The sequence below is a fragment of the Anomaloglossus baeobatrachus genome, chromosome 6, assembly GCF_048569485.1.
Source record: "Anomaloglossus baeobatrachus isolate aAnoBae1 chromosome 6, aAnoBae1.hap1, whole genome shotgun sequence".
Taxonomy (NCBI): Eukaryota; Metazoa; Chordata; class Amphibia; order Anura; family Aromobatidae; genus Anomaloglossus; species Anomaloglossus baeobatrachus.
The window spans coordinates 488,367,739-488,388,266 of record NC_134358.1 but is presented as its reverse complement, the minus strand read 5'-3'; the positions used below and the strand labels follow the sequence as shown (position 1 = coordinate 488,388,266).

At 45.5% G+C, this 20,528-nt stretch overlaps 1 protein-coding gene across 2 annotated transcripts in view; it reads left to right on the top strand.

Annotated features, from left to right (window-relative positions):
• The window catches only part of CDCA7L (cell division cycle associated 7 like), a 161,178-nt gene that overhangs the window by 75,032 nt on the left and 65,618 nt on the right, over positions 1-20,528 (top strand). The window contains exon 1 of one of the 2 annotated variants that reach the window (XM_075315389.1): positions 17,157-17,267. The exons of the other annotated variant lie outside the window; for it this stretch is intronic. Within the exon in view, the coding sequence (XP_075171504.1) occupies positions 17,244-17,267 (24 nt within the window). The 5' untranslated portion in view covers positions 17,157-17,243. Of the gene's footprint in view, positions 1-17,156; positions 17,268-20,528 lie in introns of those variants that run through there. 2 annotated transcript variants of the gene reach the window in all.

Genomic DNA, 20,528 nt, shown 5'->3' with positions numbered 1-20,528 from the left:
AGGGAAAAGGAAGTGCAAGAAGACGACCAGGGAAGGTACACTTAAGAATGGTGCACCGGACTCGACCTCCAAACTACCTGGGATTGGCTGGAGCACATCACAGTGGAACCCAGCACTCTAAAGGCAGTCACTGACATGTCGTGTTATCCTGGAACCTTCTACAGTGAGTAAAAACCTTGAGACTGCATCCCTGTGTCACTCTGTTATTCGCCTGCGCCCACCATCATAGATTACTACCACCCCCATCCGCCCTGGGGCCCAGCTCTACCTGTGCAGAGCTACACCATCTACTCTGCGTCACCATTTGCCCTGGGAAGCCCCATCCCGCAGCGGAGGCACCTAACTTGCCACATACCACAGATGGTGTCACAAATAAACTATCATCATCCCCTTCCTATTCCCTAAGTGACACTGCCGGGGTCACGGAGCCGGGCCCCAGGAGCAGAACCGCTGCCTGGTAACGAATCACCTCACGGCCCCGGCGAGGTCGTGTCATATACAGAAGTGTCGGTGTGCATTGTGCGTGGCCATGTCTGTTAGTGATGGCCATCACACAGCAAGGCCTGCACAGCCACATGCCCAGGAGCACTGGGAAGGAGACAAGCGAGGGAGGTCAGTGAGGCTGCTGCCGACTTCCTCATTTTAAAATGATCTGTAACGTGTCTGTGTGCCCATGTATGATGTGTGTATCTATGTATGTCAAGGTATGTGACTGTGTATAGGTTTATGTCTGTTTCTATGTATTTTTGTGAATTTGTCTTCAAATATGCATATGTACGTATGCCTGTATGTGTGCATCTGCGTGTGCATGGGGTTCACTAAGACTCTTTCGCTCGGGGCCCACGAAAACCTGGAACTGTCACTGTCTTTACATCATGCTCCTCTCAGATGAGGTAGCAAAAACCTGCTGACACATTCTTTTTAAAAGCAGGACATTTATATTGATAGGGCTTGTCCAATACAGTTGTGGCTACACAGCAAAGCTCTAGGCCACCCATTGTGCTGGGAGCTGCAATGAGGACCATCAAGAAGAAAAAAAGTGCTGGACATAGAAGGATCAGCCAAGAAAATCCAATATTTTATTATAAATACAATACATATGAAATTTAAATTTAAATTGAAAAATATGACAATTAAGAAGCCAAGAAAAGAATGCAATTCATCTCCATTTTACTGATGGGACCACACACTGCTCGAAAAATACTAAAAATACTACAATTGCTGTTTTTTTTATCAATTACTTGTTTTGTTTCTAATTATCACCATTTCACAGTAATAGAATAACTGTTTTGATATATGGGGTATGATCAAATGTCAGCATTGATTACACAAAATGTATTTCTGCCTAAATAACCTTTAGAATGCAATCTAAAGGTTAAATGCAAAATATAGCAAAGAAACTGATGTTGGATTAAAATGTTAGAATTGTGCTGCCACAAACTACAGTTCTTAGACTGAAACTTTACTTTTGTCTAATGACGATGAAAGAGATACACTGAATCATGGCATATCCCCTGTTCAGTTGCCTATGTCGCCCAGGGTTATGGGGTACCCGGTCCCAGGCGGTGTATTACTGGTTTGAGGGTATAACAGGGGATCGGGACTCCTAGACTCACCCTCAGGCTAAAGGGACCTAGCTGTTCCTAATCCCAGAGATACAATAATGAAGATGTCTGAGCCACCTTCATTGCCCTGCTCCTGGCCAGCCCTGATCTAATACCCCCTCACCCCCACCCCAGGGGAGGACCTGAGACAGAAGTGGTTGAACCCACAGATAAAAACAAATTGGGAAAACAAAAATTCAATCCCTCAGCTAGCACACACGGAGATATAAAACAGTATGGGATAAGGAGGAGATAAATAGCAGTAAGGAAATAATCAGACAACGAAAGGATTTCCACAGCACACTAAGCAGCAAACAATAAATCACCAGCAACAACAACACAACAGCACACAGACCAGTTTAGCAAAAGCTATAGTCGGCATGGGAAGACAGGCTCCATCATCTTAAAAAAGTGTGGCGTAAAAGTGATAGGTCTCCCACAACATGTGATCCAAGAGGTAACCAGCAGACTAGCAGAGATAAACTCCTGCAAGCCTGATCACTAATGAGCACACATCTGGTGGACGCCCAAACCTGTCTGTACAACTCAGAAGTACCAGAGAAGGCAGAGTATGGAGTGTCAGATTCTACAGTGTGAACAGAGTCAGATACTGCCATGAAACTCAGTGACTTTAGAGCCAAACACCATGTGACAGTAGCCATCCCTTTAAAAGGGGCCTTTGCAGCGTTGACATTGCTCCTGCCTCTTGTGAGCCGCTCCACAGCCACCCCCGCCCCATACAATGAGACAGGTTCATCTGGACTGTAAGACGCACTCCCAGTTAGCTCCCAAGTTTGGAGGGGGGGAAATGAGTCTTATAGTGCCAAAAATACAGGATATTTAGTATGTCTCACAACAAATACTCAGAAATATCGCAAAGTGACTTTCTCATGAGATTAAAACGTTATGACTCTTATAGCTACAGAATGTATGTTGGAAGGTGTAGGCAAAAATTTCTTCTGGGCATCTGAATAGTACAGGACCAACATTTCAATTAGTAAAAGGATTAAATTAAAGAGTGACTAAGCTTTTTTTTTTTTTTTAAAAAAAAAATAATCTTGTGCAACATAGAAATTTATGAAACTTTGCAAATCACTTTATCAAAGGAAATTTCTTCATTCTTGTAAAAAATATTTTTGACATGTTAAATGACCTATAAACAACAGATTTTCCCCAGGGCCTCTGCGGACTTTCTCTGTGTTCTCCGGCTGGGAACACTCGTGTCTCTGCGAGCAAAAATTGACATGCTGCAGCTCGGAAAGCAGCACCACATGTCAGTTTACGTTGCGGAAAAAAGAAGCACAGGGGGCAGAAGATTTCTATAAATCCCATCCACTGTGCTTGTACTGTAGAATTCAGCATTTTGTACATAGCGAAAATACGTAGCTTCCAAAATACTGAGAACCCTGCCTAATGTACATACAGCAGTCACAGTATCACCTATATAATGTACATTCAGCAATCTATATACAGTCAGGTCCAGAAATATTTGGACAGTGACACAAGTTTTGTTATTTTAGCTGTTTACAAAAACATGTTCAGAAATACAATTATATATATAATATGGGCTGAAAGTGCACACTCCCAGCTGCAATATGAGAGTTTTCACATCCAAATCGGAGAAAGGGTTTAGGAATCATAGCTCTGTAATGCATAGCCTCCTCTTTTTCAAGGGACCAAAAGTAATTGGACAAGGGACTCTAAGGGCTGCAATTAACTCTGAAGGCGTCTCCCTCGTTAACCTGTAATCAATGAAGTAGTTAAAAGGTCTGGGGTTGATTACAGGGGTGTGGTTTTGCATTTGGAAGTTGTTGCTGTGACCAGACAACATGCGGTCTAAGGAACTCTCAATTGAGGTGAAGCAGAACATCCTGAGGCTGAAAAAAAAGAAAAAATCCATCTGAGAGATAGCAGACATGCTTGGAGTAGCAAAATCAACAGTCGGGTACATTCTGAGAAAAAAGGAATTGACTGGTGAGCTTGGGAACTCAAAAAGGCCTGGGCGTCCACAGATGACAACAGTGGTGGATGATCGCCGCATACTTTCTTTGGTGAAGAAGAACCCGTTCACAACATCAACTGAAGTCCAGAACACTCTCAGTGAAGTAGGTGTATCTGTCTCTAAGTCAACAGTAAAGAGAAGACTCCATGAAAGTAAATACAAAGGGTTCACGTCTAGATGCAAACCATTCATCAATTCCAAAAATAGACAGGCCAGAGTTAAATTTGCTGAAAAACACCTTATGAAGCCAGCTCAGTTCTGGAAAAGTATTCTATGGACAGATGAGACAAAGATCAACCTGTACCAGAATGATGGGAAGAAAAAAGTTTGGAGAAGAAAGGGAACGGCACATGATCCAAGGCACACCGCATCCTCTGTAAAACATGGTGGAGGCAATGTGATGGCATGGGCATGCATGGCTTTCAATGGCACTGGGTCACTTGTGTTTATTGATGACATAACAGCAGACAAGAGTAGCCGGATGAATTCTGAAGTGTACCGGGATATACTTTCAGCCCAGATTCTGCCAAATGCCGCAAAGTTGATCGGACGGCGCTTCATAGTACAGATGGACAATGACCCCAAGCATACAGCCAAAGCTACACAGGAGTTCATGAGTGCAAAAAAGTGGAACATTCTGCAATGGCCAAGTCAATCACCAGATCTTAACCCAATTGAGCATGCATTTCACTTGCTCAAATCCAGACTTAAGACGGAAAGACCCACAAACAAGCAAGACCTGAAGGCTGCGGCTGTAAAGGCCTGGCAAAGCATTAAGAAGGAGGAAACCCAGCGTTTGATGATGTCCATGGGTTCCAGACTTAAGGCAGTGATTGCCTCCAAAGGATTCGCAACAAAATATTGAAAATAAAAATATTTTGTTTGGGTTTGGTTTATTTGTCCAATTACTTTTGACCTCCTAAAATGTGGAGTGTTTGTAAAGAAATGTGTACAATTCCTACAATTTCTATCAGATATTTTTGTTCAAAACTTCAAATTAAACGTTACAATCTGCACTTGAATTCTGTTGTAGAGATTTAATTTCAAATCCAATGTGGTGGCATGCAGAGCCCAACTCGCGAAAATTGTGTCACTGTCCAAATATTTCTGGACCTAACTGTATATTATATAGGCGATATTGTGACTGCTGTATATACATAAAAAAGTTTCCATGTTGAAAGCAACTCACCCAGATCCCTGAGATAGGGAGAATCATAGAGTGCTGCTTTGGGTCCAGGGTCAGGTGTGGGATGTGCAGAGGAGCAGTATCCCCAGGACTGGTGAGGACAGGGCGAACTCCACCCATAAAAAGATGTTCTGACTCTGGCAATGGCCAGTGTCAGACACAAAGAGCATTGTGCACCACAGGGCCTATGTTAGTGGAGTGAGTGCCACTGCTCTAACACAGGCCGCCGCTTGCACACACAGACAATGGCCGCCACTGCTGGAGTCTTAAAGGGGATGGTAACCAGAGTTTTAAAAAGGCTGGTGGCTGGAAGAGCAGTCGCTGCGGTAGCCCACTTTACATATTTACACAGTGGCCCAGTGGGCAAATGTCCGCTGTGCCAGATTATCAGTCCGGGTCTGAGTATGGCAGCTGGGAGCAAGCTGACTTTAAATATACAAAAGACAGTGTTACTAATACTATTGCAATACTGCACCTCAAAATATCCTGGGGTCACCACCTTCAGTACTAAATATACAATCAGGATAACGGAGGAGGCTCATATACACGGCTGGTTATATTCATTAATTTCATACACGATGTCTAATGTACAAGTTCCCACCAGTCGTGCGATGTAATAAGTCATGCGGCCCTGATGATGATGATGATGATGGGCCCTGTGCTGGATAATGGCAGCATGTGCTGTAAATCGGGGTGGATGCAGCAGAAGATTTACTTACTCTGTGATTACATCTGACTGCGGAAAGTAATGAGAACAGAGACCGAGCCCGGAATCTGGATCGCACTGAAGAGCGGCCCACTTGCTCCTGACATGGCGGCTGCCACAGTCATCCCCAACTGTACCCCAACTTCATTGTGGGGGCACAGTGGGACCCCGCTCTGGAGCGATGATCTGTAGAAAAAGGAAACAGAACTGGTCATGGAGCAGCTGAATATTACATATCAGAAACATGCACAAGATTTACTATCGGTCAATACGACTTGTAATATTTTTCTTACCTGGAATATATTTGGGTCCATGGTGACAAACCGACATTTATTATAGCCACAACTTGGGGGTCGATCTTGTTCTGGTTCACACCCCTGTGTACAAAATAACAGAAAACACTTTATACACTGTGTGCAGAATTGTTAGGCAAGTTGTATTTTAGAGGATTTTTTTTATTATTGTTCACCAACTATGTTCTCAATCAACCCAAAAGACTCATAAATATCAAAGCTTAAAATTTTTGGAAGTTGGAGTGTTTTTTTTAGATTTGGCTATCTTAGGAGGATATCTGTTTGTGCAGGTAACTCTTACTGTGCAGAATTATTAGGCAACTTAATAAAAACCAAATATATTCCCATCTCACTTGTTTATTTTCACCAGGTAAATATACAGTGCCTACAAGTAGTATTCAACCCCCTGCAGATTTAGCAGGTTTACACATTTGGAATTAACTTAGCATTGTGACATTTGGACTGTAGATCAGCCTGGAAGTGTGAAATGCATGTTATGTCATGAATGTTATTTCTTTTTTTATTTTTTTTTTTTTTAAATTGTGAAAAGTTTATTCAGAGGGTCATTTATTATTCAACACCTCAAACCACCAGAATTCTTTTTGGTTCCCCTAAAGTATTAAGACGTATTTCAGGCATAAAGAACAATGAGCTTCACATGTTTGGATTAATTATCTCTTTTTCCAGCCTTTTCTGACTAATTAAGACCCTCCCCAAACTTGTGAACAGCATTCATACTTGGTCAACATGGGAAAGGCAAAGGAGCATTCCAAGGCCATCAGAGACAAGATCGTGGAGGGTCACAAGGCTGGCAAGGGGTACAAAACCCTTTCCAAGGAGTTGGGCCTACCTGTCTCCACTGTTGGGAGCATCATCCGGAAGTGGAAGGCTTATGGAACTACTGTTAGCCTTCCACGGCCTGGACAGCCTTTGAAAGTTTCCACCCGTGCCGAGGCCAGGCTTGTCCGAAGAGTCAAGGCTAACCCAAGGACAACAAGGAAGGAGCTCCGGGAAGATCTCATGGCAGTGGGGACATTGGTTTCAGTCAATACCATAAGTAACGTACTTATGATCACTTGGAGGACTCTGAGACAGACTGGTTCAAGGTTCTCTGGTCTGATGAGACCAAGATCGAGATCTTTGGTGCCAACCACACACGTGACGTTTGGAGACTGGATGGCACTGCATACGACCACAAGAATACCATCCCTACAGTCAAGCATGGTGGTGGCAGCATCATGATGTGGGGCTGTTTCTCAGCCAAGGGGCCTGGCCATCTGGTCCGCATCCATGGGAAGATGGATAGCACGGCCTACCTGGAGATTTTGGCTAAGAACCTCCGCTCCTCCATCAAGGATCTTAAGATGGGTCGTCATTTCATCTTCCAACAAGACAACGACCCAAAGCACACAGCCAAGAATACCAAGGCCTGGTTCAAGAGGGAAAAAATCAAGTTGTTGCAGTGGCCTAGTCAGTCTCCTGACCTTAACCCAATTGAAAACTTGTGGAAGGAGCTCAAGATTAAAGTCCACATGAGACACCCAAAGAACCTAGATAACTTGGAGAAGATCTGCATGGAGGAGTGGGCCAAGATAACTCCAGAGACCTGTGCCGGCCTGATCAGGTCTTATAAAAGACGATTATTAGCTGTAATTGCAAACAAGGGTTATTCCACAAAATATTAAACCTAGGGGTTGAATAATAATTGACCCACACTTTTAGGTTGAAAATTTATTAAAATTAAACTGAGCAACATAACTTGTTGGTTTGTAAGATTTATACATCTGTTAATAAATGCTGCTCTTGTTTGAAGTTTGCAGGCTCTAACTTATTTGCATCTTATCAAACCTGCTAAATCTGCAGGGGGTTGAATATTACTTGTAGGCACTGTAACTGCTCTAATTTAGAAATAAACATTTCTGACATGCACAAAAAAATGAGTGACCAATGTAGCCACCTTTCTTTATGATGACACTCAGCAGCTGACCATCCATAGATTCTGTCATTGCTTTGTCTGCTAACGATCAACATTGCGTGCAGCAGCCACCACAGCCTCCAGACACTGTTCCGAGAGGTGTACTGTTTTCCCTCCCTGTAGATCTCACATTTTATGAGGGACCTCAGGTTCTCTATGGGGTTCAGATCAGGTGAACAAGGGGGCCATGTCATTATTTTTTCATCTTTTAGACCTTTACTGGCCAGCCACGCTGTGGAGTAGTTGGATGCATGTGATGGAGCATTGTCCTGCATGAAAATCATGTTTTTCTTGAATGATACTGACTTCTTCCCGTAGCACTGCTTGAAGAAGTTGTCTTCCAGAAACTGGCAGTAGCTCTGGGAGTTGAGCTTCACTCCATCCTCAACCCAAAAAGGTCCCACAAGTTCATATTTGATCCCAGTCCATACCAGTACCCCACCTCCACCTTGCTGTCGTCTGAGTAGGAGTGGAGCTGTCTGCCTTTTACTGATCCAGCCTCTGGCCCATCCATCTGGCCCATCAAGAGTCACTCTCATTTCATCAGTCCATAAAACCTTTGAAAAATCATTCTTAAGATATTTCTTGGCCCAGTCTTGACGTTTGATCTTATGTTTCTTATTCAAAGGTGGTCGTTTTTCAGCCTTCCTTACCTTGGCCATGTCCCTGAGTATGGCACACCTTGTGCTTTTTGATACTCCAGTAACATTGCAGCTCTGAAATATGGCCAAACTGGTGGCAAATGGCATCTTGGCAGTTTCAAGCTTGATTTTCCTCAATTCATGGGTAGTTATTTTGCGCCTGTTTTGCCCAACACGCTTCTTGCGACCCTGTTGACTATTTGTCATGAAACGCTTGATTGTTCGGTGATCACGCTCTAAAAGTTTGGCAATTTCAAGACTGCTGCATTTCTCTGCAAGACATCTCACAATTTTGGACTTTTCAGAGCCCGTCAAATCTCTCTTCTGACCCATTTTGCCAAAGGAAAGGAAGTTGCCTAATAATTAAGCACACCTTATATAGGGTGTTAATGTCATTACACCACACCTCTTCTCATTACAGAGATGCACATAACCTGATTTACTTAATTGGTAGTTGGCTCTCAGCCTATACAGCTTGGAGAAGGACAACAAGTATAAAAAGTATCATGTGATTAAAATACTCATTTGCCTAATAATTCTGCGCATGGTGTGATTCTGCATTGATTAACCCCTTCAGCCCCCAGCCTGTTTTCACCTTAAAGACCGGGCCATTTTTTGCAATTTTGACCAGTGTCAGTTTATCTGGAACACTTCAACGGAACCTGGCGATTCTGACATTGTTTTTTCGTGACATATTGTACTTCATGTCAGTGGTAAATTTAGGCCAATATGTTTTGCGTTTATTTGTGAAAATTTCAGAAATTCGGGGAAAATTTCGCAATTTTCAAAATTTGAAATTTTATGCCCATAAATCTGAGAGTTATGTCACACAAACTAATTACTAAATAACATTTACCATATGTCTGCTTTACACCAGTGCAATTTTCGAAACAAATGTTTTTTCGTTAGGAAGTTAGAAGGGTTCATAGCTCATCAGCAATTTTTCATTTTTCCAACAAAATTTACAAAAAAAAAATTTTTTAGGTACCACATCACATTTGGAGTGATTTGAGAAACCTAGGCGACAGAAAATACCCAAAAGTGACCCCATTCTAAAATCTGCACCCCTCACTCTGCTCAAAACCAAATCCAAGAAGTTTATTAACCCTTTAGGAGCTTCACAGCAACCAAAGCAATGTGGAAGGAAAAAATGAAAATTTTACTTTTTTTGCACAAAAATGTTACTTTAGCAATAAAATTTAGCATTTTCACAAGGGTATCAGGAAAAAATGCACCATAAATTTAATTGTGCAATTTCTCCTGAGTACACCGATATCTCATATGTGGTGGACATCAATTGTTTGGACGTACGGCAGGACTCGGAAGGGAAAGAGCATCATTTGAATTTTTGAAAGCAAATTGTCTGGAATCATTAGTGTGATGTTGCATTTAGAGACCCCCTGAGAGGCTAAAAAATGGAGCTCCCCCACAAGTGACCTCATTTTGGAAACTATACCCCCCATGGCATAAATCTAGATGGGTAATGAGCACTTTGAACCCTCACGTGCTTCATACATTGAGCCATAAAAACAAAAAAGTACTTTTTTTTTTCCACAAAAATGTTATTTTAGGCTCAATTTTTTAATTTTTACAGGGGTAACAGGATAAAATGGACGGCAAAATTTGTTGGGCAATTTGTCCTGAGTAAGCTGATTCCTCAATTGTGACAGAAAACCACTGTTTGGCCGCACAGCAGAGCTCCAGAGAGAAGTAGCGTCATTTGACTTTTTAAATGGAAATTTAGCTGGAATCGTTAGCCGCACCATGTTGCATTTGGACATCCCCCTGATGTGCCGAAACAGTGGAGCTACCCAACATGTGACCCCATTTTGGAAACTAGACCCCCCCATACAAAAAAATATTAGTTTGGCAAAATGAAAAATATGGACGTCAGTAAAAATAAATAAATAAATAGAGCGCCTGCAACTGACACTAAAGGCCGCTTTACACGCTGCAATATCGTTACCGAGATCGCCAGTGTGCATACCCGCCCCCATCGGTTGAGCGACACGGGCAAATCGCTGCCCGTGGCGCACAACATCGCTCAGACCCATCACACTACTTATCTGCCTAGCGACGTCGCTGTGACTGGCGAACCGCCTCCTTTCTAAGGGGGTGGTTCTTTCGGCGTCACAGTGACGTCACTAAGCGGGCGCCCAATAGAAGCGGAGGGGCGGAGATGAGCGGGCTGAACATCCCGCCCACCTCTTTCCATCCGCATTGCCGGCGGCCGCAGGTAAGGTGAGGTTCCTCGTTCCTGTGGTGTCACACATAGCGATGTGTGCTATCGCAGTAGCGACTAACTACTTCGTACACCGAGCAGCAGCGATATTCGAGAATAGGGGGGCATGTCACCGATTAGCGATTTTTCACGTTTTTGCGATGCAAAATCGTTCATAGGTGTGACATGCAACGACATCGCTAAAGCGGCCGGATGTGCATCACAAATTCTGTGACCCCAACGAGATCACTTGAGCGATGTCGTAGCGTGTAAAGCGGCCTAAAGGCTACTTTACACACTGCGATATCGGTCCCGATATCGCTAGTGTGCGTACCCGCCCCCATCTGTTGCGCGACATGGGCATATCGCTGCCCGTGCCGCACAACATCGCCCAGAGCCGTCACACATACTTACCTGTCCGGCGACGTCGCTGTGACCGGCGAACCGCCTCCTTTCTAAGGGGGCGGTCCGTGCGGCGTCACAGCGACGTCACTGAACCGCCGCCCAATCGCAGCGGAGGGGCGGAGATGAGCGGGACGTAACATCCCGCCCACCTCCTTCCTTCCGCATAGCGGCCGGGAGGCAGGTAGGGAGACGTTCCTCGCTCCTGCGGCGTCACACGCAGCGATGTGTGATGCCGCAGGAACGAGGAACAACCTCGTTACTGCTGAAGTAACGATTTTTGGGAATTAGGACCCGTGTAGCCGATTAGCGATAAATCGCGCTTTTGCGACGATTTTACATCGCTGAACGCTGTTACACAAAGCTATATCGCTAACGATTGCGGAAGTGCGTCACCAAAACCGTGACCCCAACGACAAAATTCGGGCGATATCGCAGTGTGTAAAGCCCGCTTTAGGCTATGTCCGCATGTTGCTTTTTTCTGCTTTTTCAACTGCAGCGTTTAATGCCAAAATGGTTCTGTTCTGCTTTTCAAGCAAAGTCTATGGGAATTTGGTTTTCTTGTCCGCACTATGCAGTTCAAACTGCAGCCTTTTTGTTGCAGAACTTTGGTCAAAAACTCAGCTTTGCAGTGCAAAACCCAAATGGCAAAAACAACTGACATGTCAATTGTTTTTGCCATTTGGGTTTTTCACTGCAAAGCTGAGTTTTTGACCAAAGTTCTGCAACAAAAAGGCTGCAGTTTGAACTGCATAGTGCGGACAAGAAACCCAAATTCCCATAGACTTTGCTTGAAAAGCAGAACACATCCATTTTGGCATTAAACGCTGCAGTTGAAAAAGCAGCAAAAAAGCAGGTAAAAAGCAACGTGCGGACATAGCCTTAAGGCAAGTGCCACATGTGAGAGCGATGCACGAATCTCGCGTCGCATGATCTGGCACATCCGCACACTCCTGTCTGCAAGTGCGGTGGCTGATGGGGGAGTGCGGTGGCTGATGGGGGAGCGCGGTGGCAGATGCAGGGGCGCAGCGGCTGATGGGGAAAGCGGTGGCAGATGCAGGGGCGCAGCGGTGGCAGATGCAGGGGAGCAGAGGCTGATGGGGAGAGCGGTGGCAGATGCAGGGGCGCAGCGGCGGCAGATGCAGGGGTGCAGAGGCTGAAGGGGGAGGGCGGCGGCGGATGCAAGGGGGCAGCGGAAGGAGGAGCGCAGCGGCGGATGCAGGGGCGCAGCAGATGGAGGAGGGTGACGGATGATCTGGGGCAGTGACTTACCGATGGGCACCTGCAGGGATCGCTCTCCTCAGCTTCCATGGACGGAGAAGCTGAGGAGAGTGATCTCCTACAGCTCACTGGTCCCAGATCCACGGTGCATGAAGAGATCGGTCACAAGGCCGGTCCACATATAAGTCTATGGGGATCAGAATCCGGAGATTAAAAATGGTGGTAGAAGAGATAGGGGAATGTGAGCAAGCGGGCTATACTTACCAAGGCTCCGGAATGCCTGTACACTGCTCCCAGGCCTCGCATTCACTTCTGGTGCCGTGCATTACGTTCATCGCATATGCACTCCTTTACGCGCCCACCGGGACCTGTGATTGGTTGCAGCCAGTCGCCCCCGGAATGGCAGCGTGTCAGTTGATTGCATCCAATCACAGGTGCCAGGACAGCCAGTGGGCGTGGAAAGCAGTGTAACTGAAGGAGTCCCTACATTCTAGCATCTACTGTGATCCTAGAATGTATGAGCTTATTCCAGATTAGTGGGCCACCATAATCATGCAAAGGGACTGCGTCCCCATCTGCACTCCCCCTAGTTGCGGGTCTCACTCCCAGATCCCCGCGTCTATTATAAACAGATCCATGCTCACATGGACTTGGAACAATAATGTTTATTCTGGCTGGAAACATCGAATAGCATTTTGAACATAGGAGCATGTTGAAATGACGTCTTCCTGGAAGACGCACATACACTCTAGCATCTACAGTCAGTATCGTGGTGTAAAAATAAATAAATAAAACAACTGGTGTAGGGTCACCCCCGTATTCTGACACCGAGCACAGATAAAGCCCATGGCTACAGGGTGCCAACCTTGTCCTGCGGTTATCTTGGCTGTGTGTAAAAAAAGTGTAACCGCATGCGGCTTTTTTTTTTTTTTACTTTAAATGAATAATTAAAAAAAACGACATGCGGTCCTCCCAATTTTAATACCCAGCCAAGATAAAGTCCCACAGCTGGGGGCTGATATTCTCAGGCTGGGGAGGTCCAGCCTAAAAATATCAGCCTCCAGCTGCCCAGAATTGTCGCATCCATAGACAAACATCGAAAAAATACTTTATTTGGAATAAAATACAAAAAACACCCTCTTTCACCACTTTATTAACCCCTTTAACACCCCAAAGTAATCCACACGAGGTCCCACGATTATCCTGGCTTTGTTACATCTGAGTCACAGCAAGCGGCCATAGAGCATGACTGCCCTCTGTGAGTGCAGAGAATGAATGAACTGTGCAATGAGCGGTGACGTCACTCAGGTCATTTGCGGTCACAGTTGAAGTTTCCCACAGTCCTTCACCTGTGATCGCAGGTAACCTGTCCTGAGGTCATTGAGTTCATAGACCTACACCTCCTTTAAAAAAACCCCACTTTTTTTAAACACATTTTTTTGCCTTGATCTTTGCCACACTTTTCTGCCAGGAGGTGCATATTTGGTGCTGAAATCGTCTGCACCAGGTTTCAGCATCAAATTTGCACCTCCTGGAAGAAAAAAACAACTTTTTTTTGTATTTTTGGGCCAAGGGATGCAAATTTGGTGCTGAAATTTTTACTTCATATTCCTGCTCCTAATCCTGCACCTCCTGGCAAAAAAACCAAAACGCATCACTTTATCTGTGCTGGGTATCAGAATACCGGGAGAACCCTGCGTTAAACCTTGGTACAGATCCTCATACAGTACCTGTCAGTGATTGCAGTCAGATGCTGTTACACAGGCTGTTACACAGGCTGGGGGCACATCTGACTGCAACAATTCACAGAGGCCAGGCCGGCCAATGGGCGAAGAAAGCCATGCGATGAGATAATGTGTGGCACAGGAAGTGAATGCACAAACTGGAAAAAGTTTGCCGCTATGACGAAGGCTGGTAAGTATGAAGCGGTCGCTTCATTCTTACTTTCTTTATTTTTCCTTTTTTTTTTCTTTTTCTTAATTTCTCGACATCCAGACGACATCCAGATCAAACACCCGGAATCCCAGGCCCGGCACCCGGGCATCTTTGATGGGCACCTTTGAAAGCGCACGGATCCGGACTTTTACAGTCCGAGTCCGCCCAGCCCTAGGAAAACGCTATAGCGAATACCCCTCAGTCATTGCGTTTTTTCTGCTGATCCACACTGAGAAAGCTCAGATGTTTCAGGGGCTCGTCGACCACTTCACTGTACATGTTGTTAATCTGCTGACGGATGAATGAAGACATATTTCTAGTTTTGATGCTGTCTGCTACCAAGATTTTACCATTTTTGAAGCAGGTTGTCAGCCAGTGTGCCCTCTCCTCATCTTAGTGGATTTGTATGGCATTCCTCAGTACGCTGTACCCTGGCACTAAAAGAACCGTTGGGGGCTGCAGGCCATTATAACTGTTAAACTGACTGTGCAGTAGCTTCTGGGCCATGCTGATGATTTCGTCGTCCAGCATGTCCATCTGGCCTTTGCTCCTCAGGATGGAAGTGATCTGGAGACTGGTTGTCCTCCTAACTACAGAAATCAGGCATCTCCACTGGTGGGGTCTCCAACACAGGGGTTCCTTCTCTAAATAGCTCCGAAACGTTTTCTGCAATGGCTATTTTAGTTGGTGGCAGCATCACGACCTGAATGTCCTCGGAGATTGGTGCTTTTCTTTTTAGATGATCCCGGGGTCTTTCTTCTGGCAGCCCCTTGTGTGCATCTCCAGGACCTTCTGTATCTGCAGGATTCTCTCCACTTTCAGTAATGCTGGAAGTGGAGTTAGTATCACCTACTAGGTAGGTTGGGCTATCTTGGCTGATGATGTGGTCTGGACATCTTTTTCTTACAACCAACCTGAAGCTCCTGAAAGCTGGAATGGTGGCGGATTTCATGGCCGGGAAGGAATTCCCCATCAGAATTGTCCACTTACGAAAGGATTTCTTGAATCGGGTCAGAAGGTTAGAGCCAGATGACATGTAAGACAAGTGAGCATTGACCAGCAGACAGCTGAACATAATGTGGATACCTATACATCCTCATGATAGTATTGCTTACCTGCTTCCCGACGGCAATGCGGAAGGAAGGAGATGGGCGGGATGTTTACGTCCCGCTCATCTCCGCCCCTCCGCTTCTATTGGCTGGCCGCTGTGTGACATCGCTGTGACGCCGAACGTCCCTCCCCCTTAGGAAGTGGATGTTCGCCGCCCACAGCGAGGTCGTTTGGAAGGTAAATACGTGTGACGGGGGTTTACGACTTTGTGCGACACGGGCAACAAATTGCCCGTAACGCACAAACGATGGGGGCGGGTGCGATCGCTCATGCGAAAGGACGATAAATCGTAGCATGTAAAGCAGCCTTTAGAAGGAGAGTGATGGGGTGCTACGCCAGATGACCTGGTCTCCACAGTCACCAGACCTGAACCCAATCGAGATGGTTTGGGGTGAGCTGGACCGCAGAGTGAAGGCAAAAAAGCCAACAAGTGCTAAGCATCTCTGGGAACTCCTTCAAGACTGTTGGAAGACCATTTCCGTTGACTACCTTTTGAAGCTCATCAAGAGAATGCCAAGAGTGTGCAAAGCAGTAATCAAAGCAAAAGGTGGCTACTTTGAAGAACCTAGAATATAAGACATATTTTCAGTTGTTTCACACTTTTTTGTTAAGTATTTCATTCCACATGTGTTAATTCATAGTTTTGATGCCTTCAATGTGAATCTACCATTTTCAGAGTCATGAAAATAAAGAAAACTCTTTGAATGAGAAGGTGTGTCCAAACTTTTGGTCTGTACTGTACACGTGCCAAGTGTATGCAAAGTTCGATTTGTATACAAATGCTGTATACATATTCATGTGCCATACGTATGTGGGGTGCAGTGTATACACATGTTCTGTAAGTATGCATGGTGAGGTGTATATACATGGGCTGTGTATATACATGGGCTGTGTTTATAAATCCACACTTTTCTCAGTGTATGGGGTGTGGTCTTTGGTGTATACATAAGAGCTGTTTATATATATATATATATATATATATATATATATATATATACACACACACACACACACACAGAGCAGAGTACATATATACACGTGCTGTTTATACACAGAGCAGAGTATACATACACATGTGCTATATATACACAGAGCAGAGTATACACACATGTGCTATATATACACAGAGCAGAGTATACACACATGTGCTGTATATATGCAGTGTACACACACGTGCTGTATATAAACAGAGCAGAGTATACACACATATGTGCTGTATATACACAGAGCAGAGTATACACACATGTGCTCTATATACACAGAGCAGAGTATACATACACATGTGCTGTATATACAGAGAGCAGAGTATTCACACATGTGCTGTATATACACAGAGCAGAGTGTACACACACATGTGCTGTATATACACAGAGCAGAGTATATATACACATGTGCTGTATATACACAGAGCAGAGTATACATACACATGTGCTGTATATACACAGAGCAGAGTATATATACACACATGTGCTGTATATACACAGAGCAGAGTATACATACACATGTGCTGTATATACACAGAGCAGAGTATACACACATGTGCTGTATATACACACAGCAGTGTACACACACGTGCTGTATATACACAGAGCAGAGTATACATACATATGTGCTGTATATACACAGAGCAGAGTACACACACGTGCTGTATATACACAGAGCAGAGTACACATGTGCTGTATATACACAGAGCAGAGTACACACACGTGCTGTATATACACAGAGCAGAGTACACACACGTGCTGTATATACACAGAGCAGAGTATACATACACATGTGCTGTATATACACAGAGCAGTGTACACACACGTGCTGTGGCCGCCTTTCACTATTGGGGCGGGTCTGCCCCTCCCCCGCACTGGTGTCGGCAGCACGCGGCTGTGGTGTAAAGTTTGCCCACGTACAGCATCTGCGGTCCCCGCACTGATCCCTTTTGCTCCGGCCGCCATGGACTCCAGGACCACACGCCAGGTGAGAGCTCCGGCCCCGCACCGGCCGCCCCTCCCCCGCACGGCTCCGGGTCAGCTCCACGTGTGTGCGAGAAACCAGGCTGCTCCGGATTTGGCGCCACTGGAGGGACCGCGCTGTGCAGGATGTGGCGGCCGCTGGACTAATGTGTGAGAATGGCTGCAGCACTGTGCCCCTCACCCGGCCGCCATGTGACACAGAGGACCGGGATCAGCCACACGTGGCACCGTCCACAGATGCACTGTATATACTGGTGCTATGTATGTGTGATGTACATAATGGGCTACATCTTGGGAGGACACCATAGAGGCCCCTGTGCAGAGCAATGGATGAGCACTATGCCCCTGCGAGCACCGGTACAGGGGGATTCTAAGCTTTTATTTCACTTTAATTGGGTGAAACTTGTAAAGTGAGAATGAATGAATAAGTTATTAAAACTTCTCAGTTTAGTCAGGCTGGAGTATGATCACCAAACTCCGTAATCCCGGCACTTACAGTCTTGGCTATCAATGAGGCTATTACCCCCCTTCATGACCTTTGATGTACCCCATAAGTGATGGTTTGGAAGGGGTTCTTGACATAGAGGGTACAACATGGCGCTCACAGGAGCTATGCTGATGTGACCCCCCCCCCACCAGGAGTTTGGCTTGTGTGACAGGAGAATACCCAACTCCCATCCAGAAGCGATCACAGCATTTAGGAGGCTGGAAAAGAGAGTACGCTCTTCTCCCAAACAATCGGGAAACCAACCTTGGGGTCACCAAGGTACAGCAAGCCTCTTAGACCGTGCCAGCAGCATGATCTAAGAGGCTAAGGCTAGTTTCACACTTGCGTTGGACGGGATCCGTACCATAGCGTTGTGTGACGCATGCAACGGATGCGTTGCATATAGTGGCACAACGGATGCTACGGATCGTACAAAATAACGCAATCCGTTATAGGTTTTTTTCCTTGACTTTACACATCTGAGCATGCGCAGTTGTGTAAAGACTGATGCGTTAACAAAATCTGTCAAATGACGGATTCTAACGGAATCCGCCACCATAGGCGTCCATTATAAAAACAACGGACGCCGATGGAATCCTGCAGGTTGTGTTTTTTTGACACTCCGCCAAGTGCAGAAAAACGCTACATGCAGCGTTCCATCCGCCCGACAGTCACTGACGGTCAGCATCAAAACAACTGATGCGCCGCAGGGCGGATGCAATGCAAGACCATCCGTTGCTATCCGTAGCTAATAGAAGTCTATGAGCAATATAACGGTTTCCTGCAACGGTTACCGCAATTCCTCAAGGCTGCGCATAGCAACGGAAGCCGTCCAACGCAAGTGTGAAAGTAGCCTAAGGCTATGTGCGCACGTGTGCGTAATTCATGCAGTTACGCTGCGCTTTGTAGCACAGCGTAACTGCATGCGTCCTGCGTCCCCTGCACAGTCTATGGAGATTGTGCAGGGGCTGTGCGCACGTGGCGTCTTAGAGCGCAGCGCTTTGGCTGCTGCCCGAAGCGCTGCGTTCAAGAAGTGACATGTCACTTCTTCCGTGCGCTTTGCTGGCAGCCCCTGCTCTGTCTATGGCAGGAGCTGCAGGCAGAGCGCATGGAATCGGCTTTTTTTTTTTCTACGGACATTTTCTGCAGCGATTTGAAGCGCACGTGTGCTCTTCAGATCGCTGCAGAAATTTCTGCAGTGCTACGGTAGTACGCAACGCGCGCATGTAGCCTTATAGTGTGAAACTGACAGTGATAATAAACTGCAATACTTGAACATTGTAATGGATTATACTAGCCATCAAAGTAAAAAAAAGTTAAAGTCCTAGAGAGAGACTAAGTAAACAGTAAATATATATATATAATAATACATAATTATACCAAATAGGTACCGGGTATAAAAAAAAAAAATACACACATTTAGTATCACCATGCCCGGAATGACCCGATTTAAACAACTGTCACTATTTAACCCCCTCAGGGAACACCGTTAAAATAAAAATAAACTTGGCAAAATCACCTATGCTTTTTCATTATACCGCCAAAAAAAAGTGCAACAAAACAGTCGTTTGTAAATAAAGATGGTACAGTTGAATCATTATGCTGTCCCGCAAAGAACAAGTCTCCATACAAATCCTTCAGTGGAGAAGTAAAAAAGCCACAGCGCCCAGTTTACAGCAATGCAAAAACATTTTTTTTTTTTTTAACAATAAAATTGTTTTTATGGTGTAAATGTGGTAAAACATAAAATATACAAATGTGCTATTGCTGTAATCGTCCTGACCTGAAGGATAAGGCTATGTGCGCACGTTGCGTACTAGCCCTGCAGAGATTTCTGCAGCGATCTGAAGAGCACACGTGCGCTTCAAATCGCTGCAGAAAATGTCCGTAGAGAAAAAAAAAAAAAGCCGATTCCATGCGCTCTGCCTGCAGCTCCTGCCATAGACAGAGCAGGAGCTGCCGGCAAAGCGCACGGAAGAAGTGACATGTCACTTCTTAGAACGCAGCGCTTCGGGCAGCAGCCGAAGCGCTGCGCTCTAAGACGCCACGTGCGCACGGCTCCTGCACAATCTCCATAGATTGTGCAGGGGACGCAGGACGCATGCAGTTACGCTGTGCTACAAAGCTTGTATTTACACAACGTGCGCACATAGCCTAAAGCTGTCTTGTCACTTTTGTGACACAATGAATACACTGTGGGAAAAAAAACAATTTGTAGCAAAATGGGAAGCGATAAAAAAAAAAATGATTGCCCAATATGGTATCTATAAAACTCCAACTCATTCTGCAAAAAAAAATAGCCCTCACAAAAAACCTACAAAAAATTACCACATTTTTGGGATTATAAGACTCACTTTTCCTCTCAAAAATTTGGGAGGAAAATGAGGGGTGCGTCTTAAAATCCGAATATTGCTTACCAGGTGGAGAATTGGCGCGGGCGGCTGCCTCTCCATTTAGCTGCCTCTCCGTGTGGCCAAGTGGCAGGCTGCCTCTCAGTGTGGCCAGGCTGGCTGCAGTGGCTGTATGGAGCAGGCCGGTGCGGTGGGTATCCCAGATGCTCGGAGTTCAAATGATGCCGCCCGGAGTCATCGTGTGTGCAGATGGAGTTGTCGGCTAAGAGCTCCATCTGCACAAGCGCTACTCCGGGCACCGTTTCTTTGAAGCCAGGACCGCGGACAGAGCATTTGGGACACCTGCCGCACAGGCCCGCAACAGACACCGCAGCTTCCACTGCCAGGACCGACTCCACCAGCACCACGCCTTCCTCCTGTGACTCCA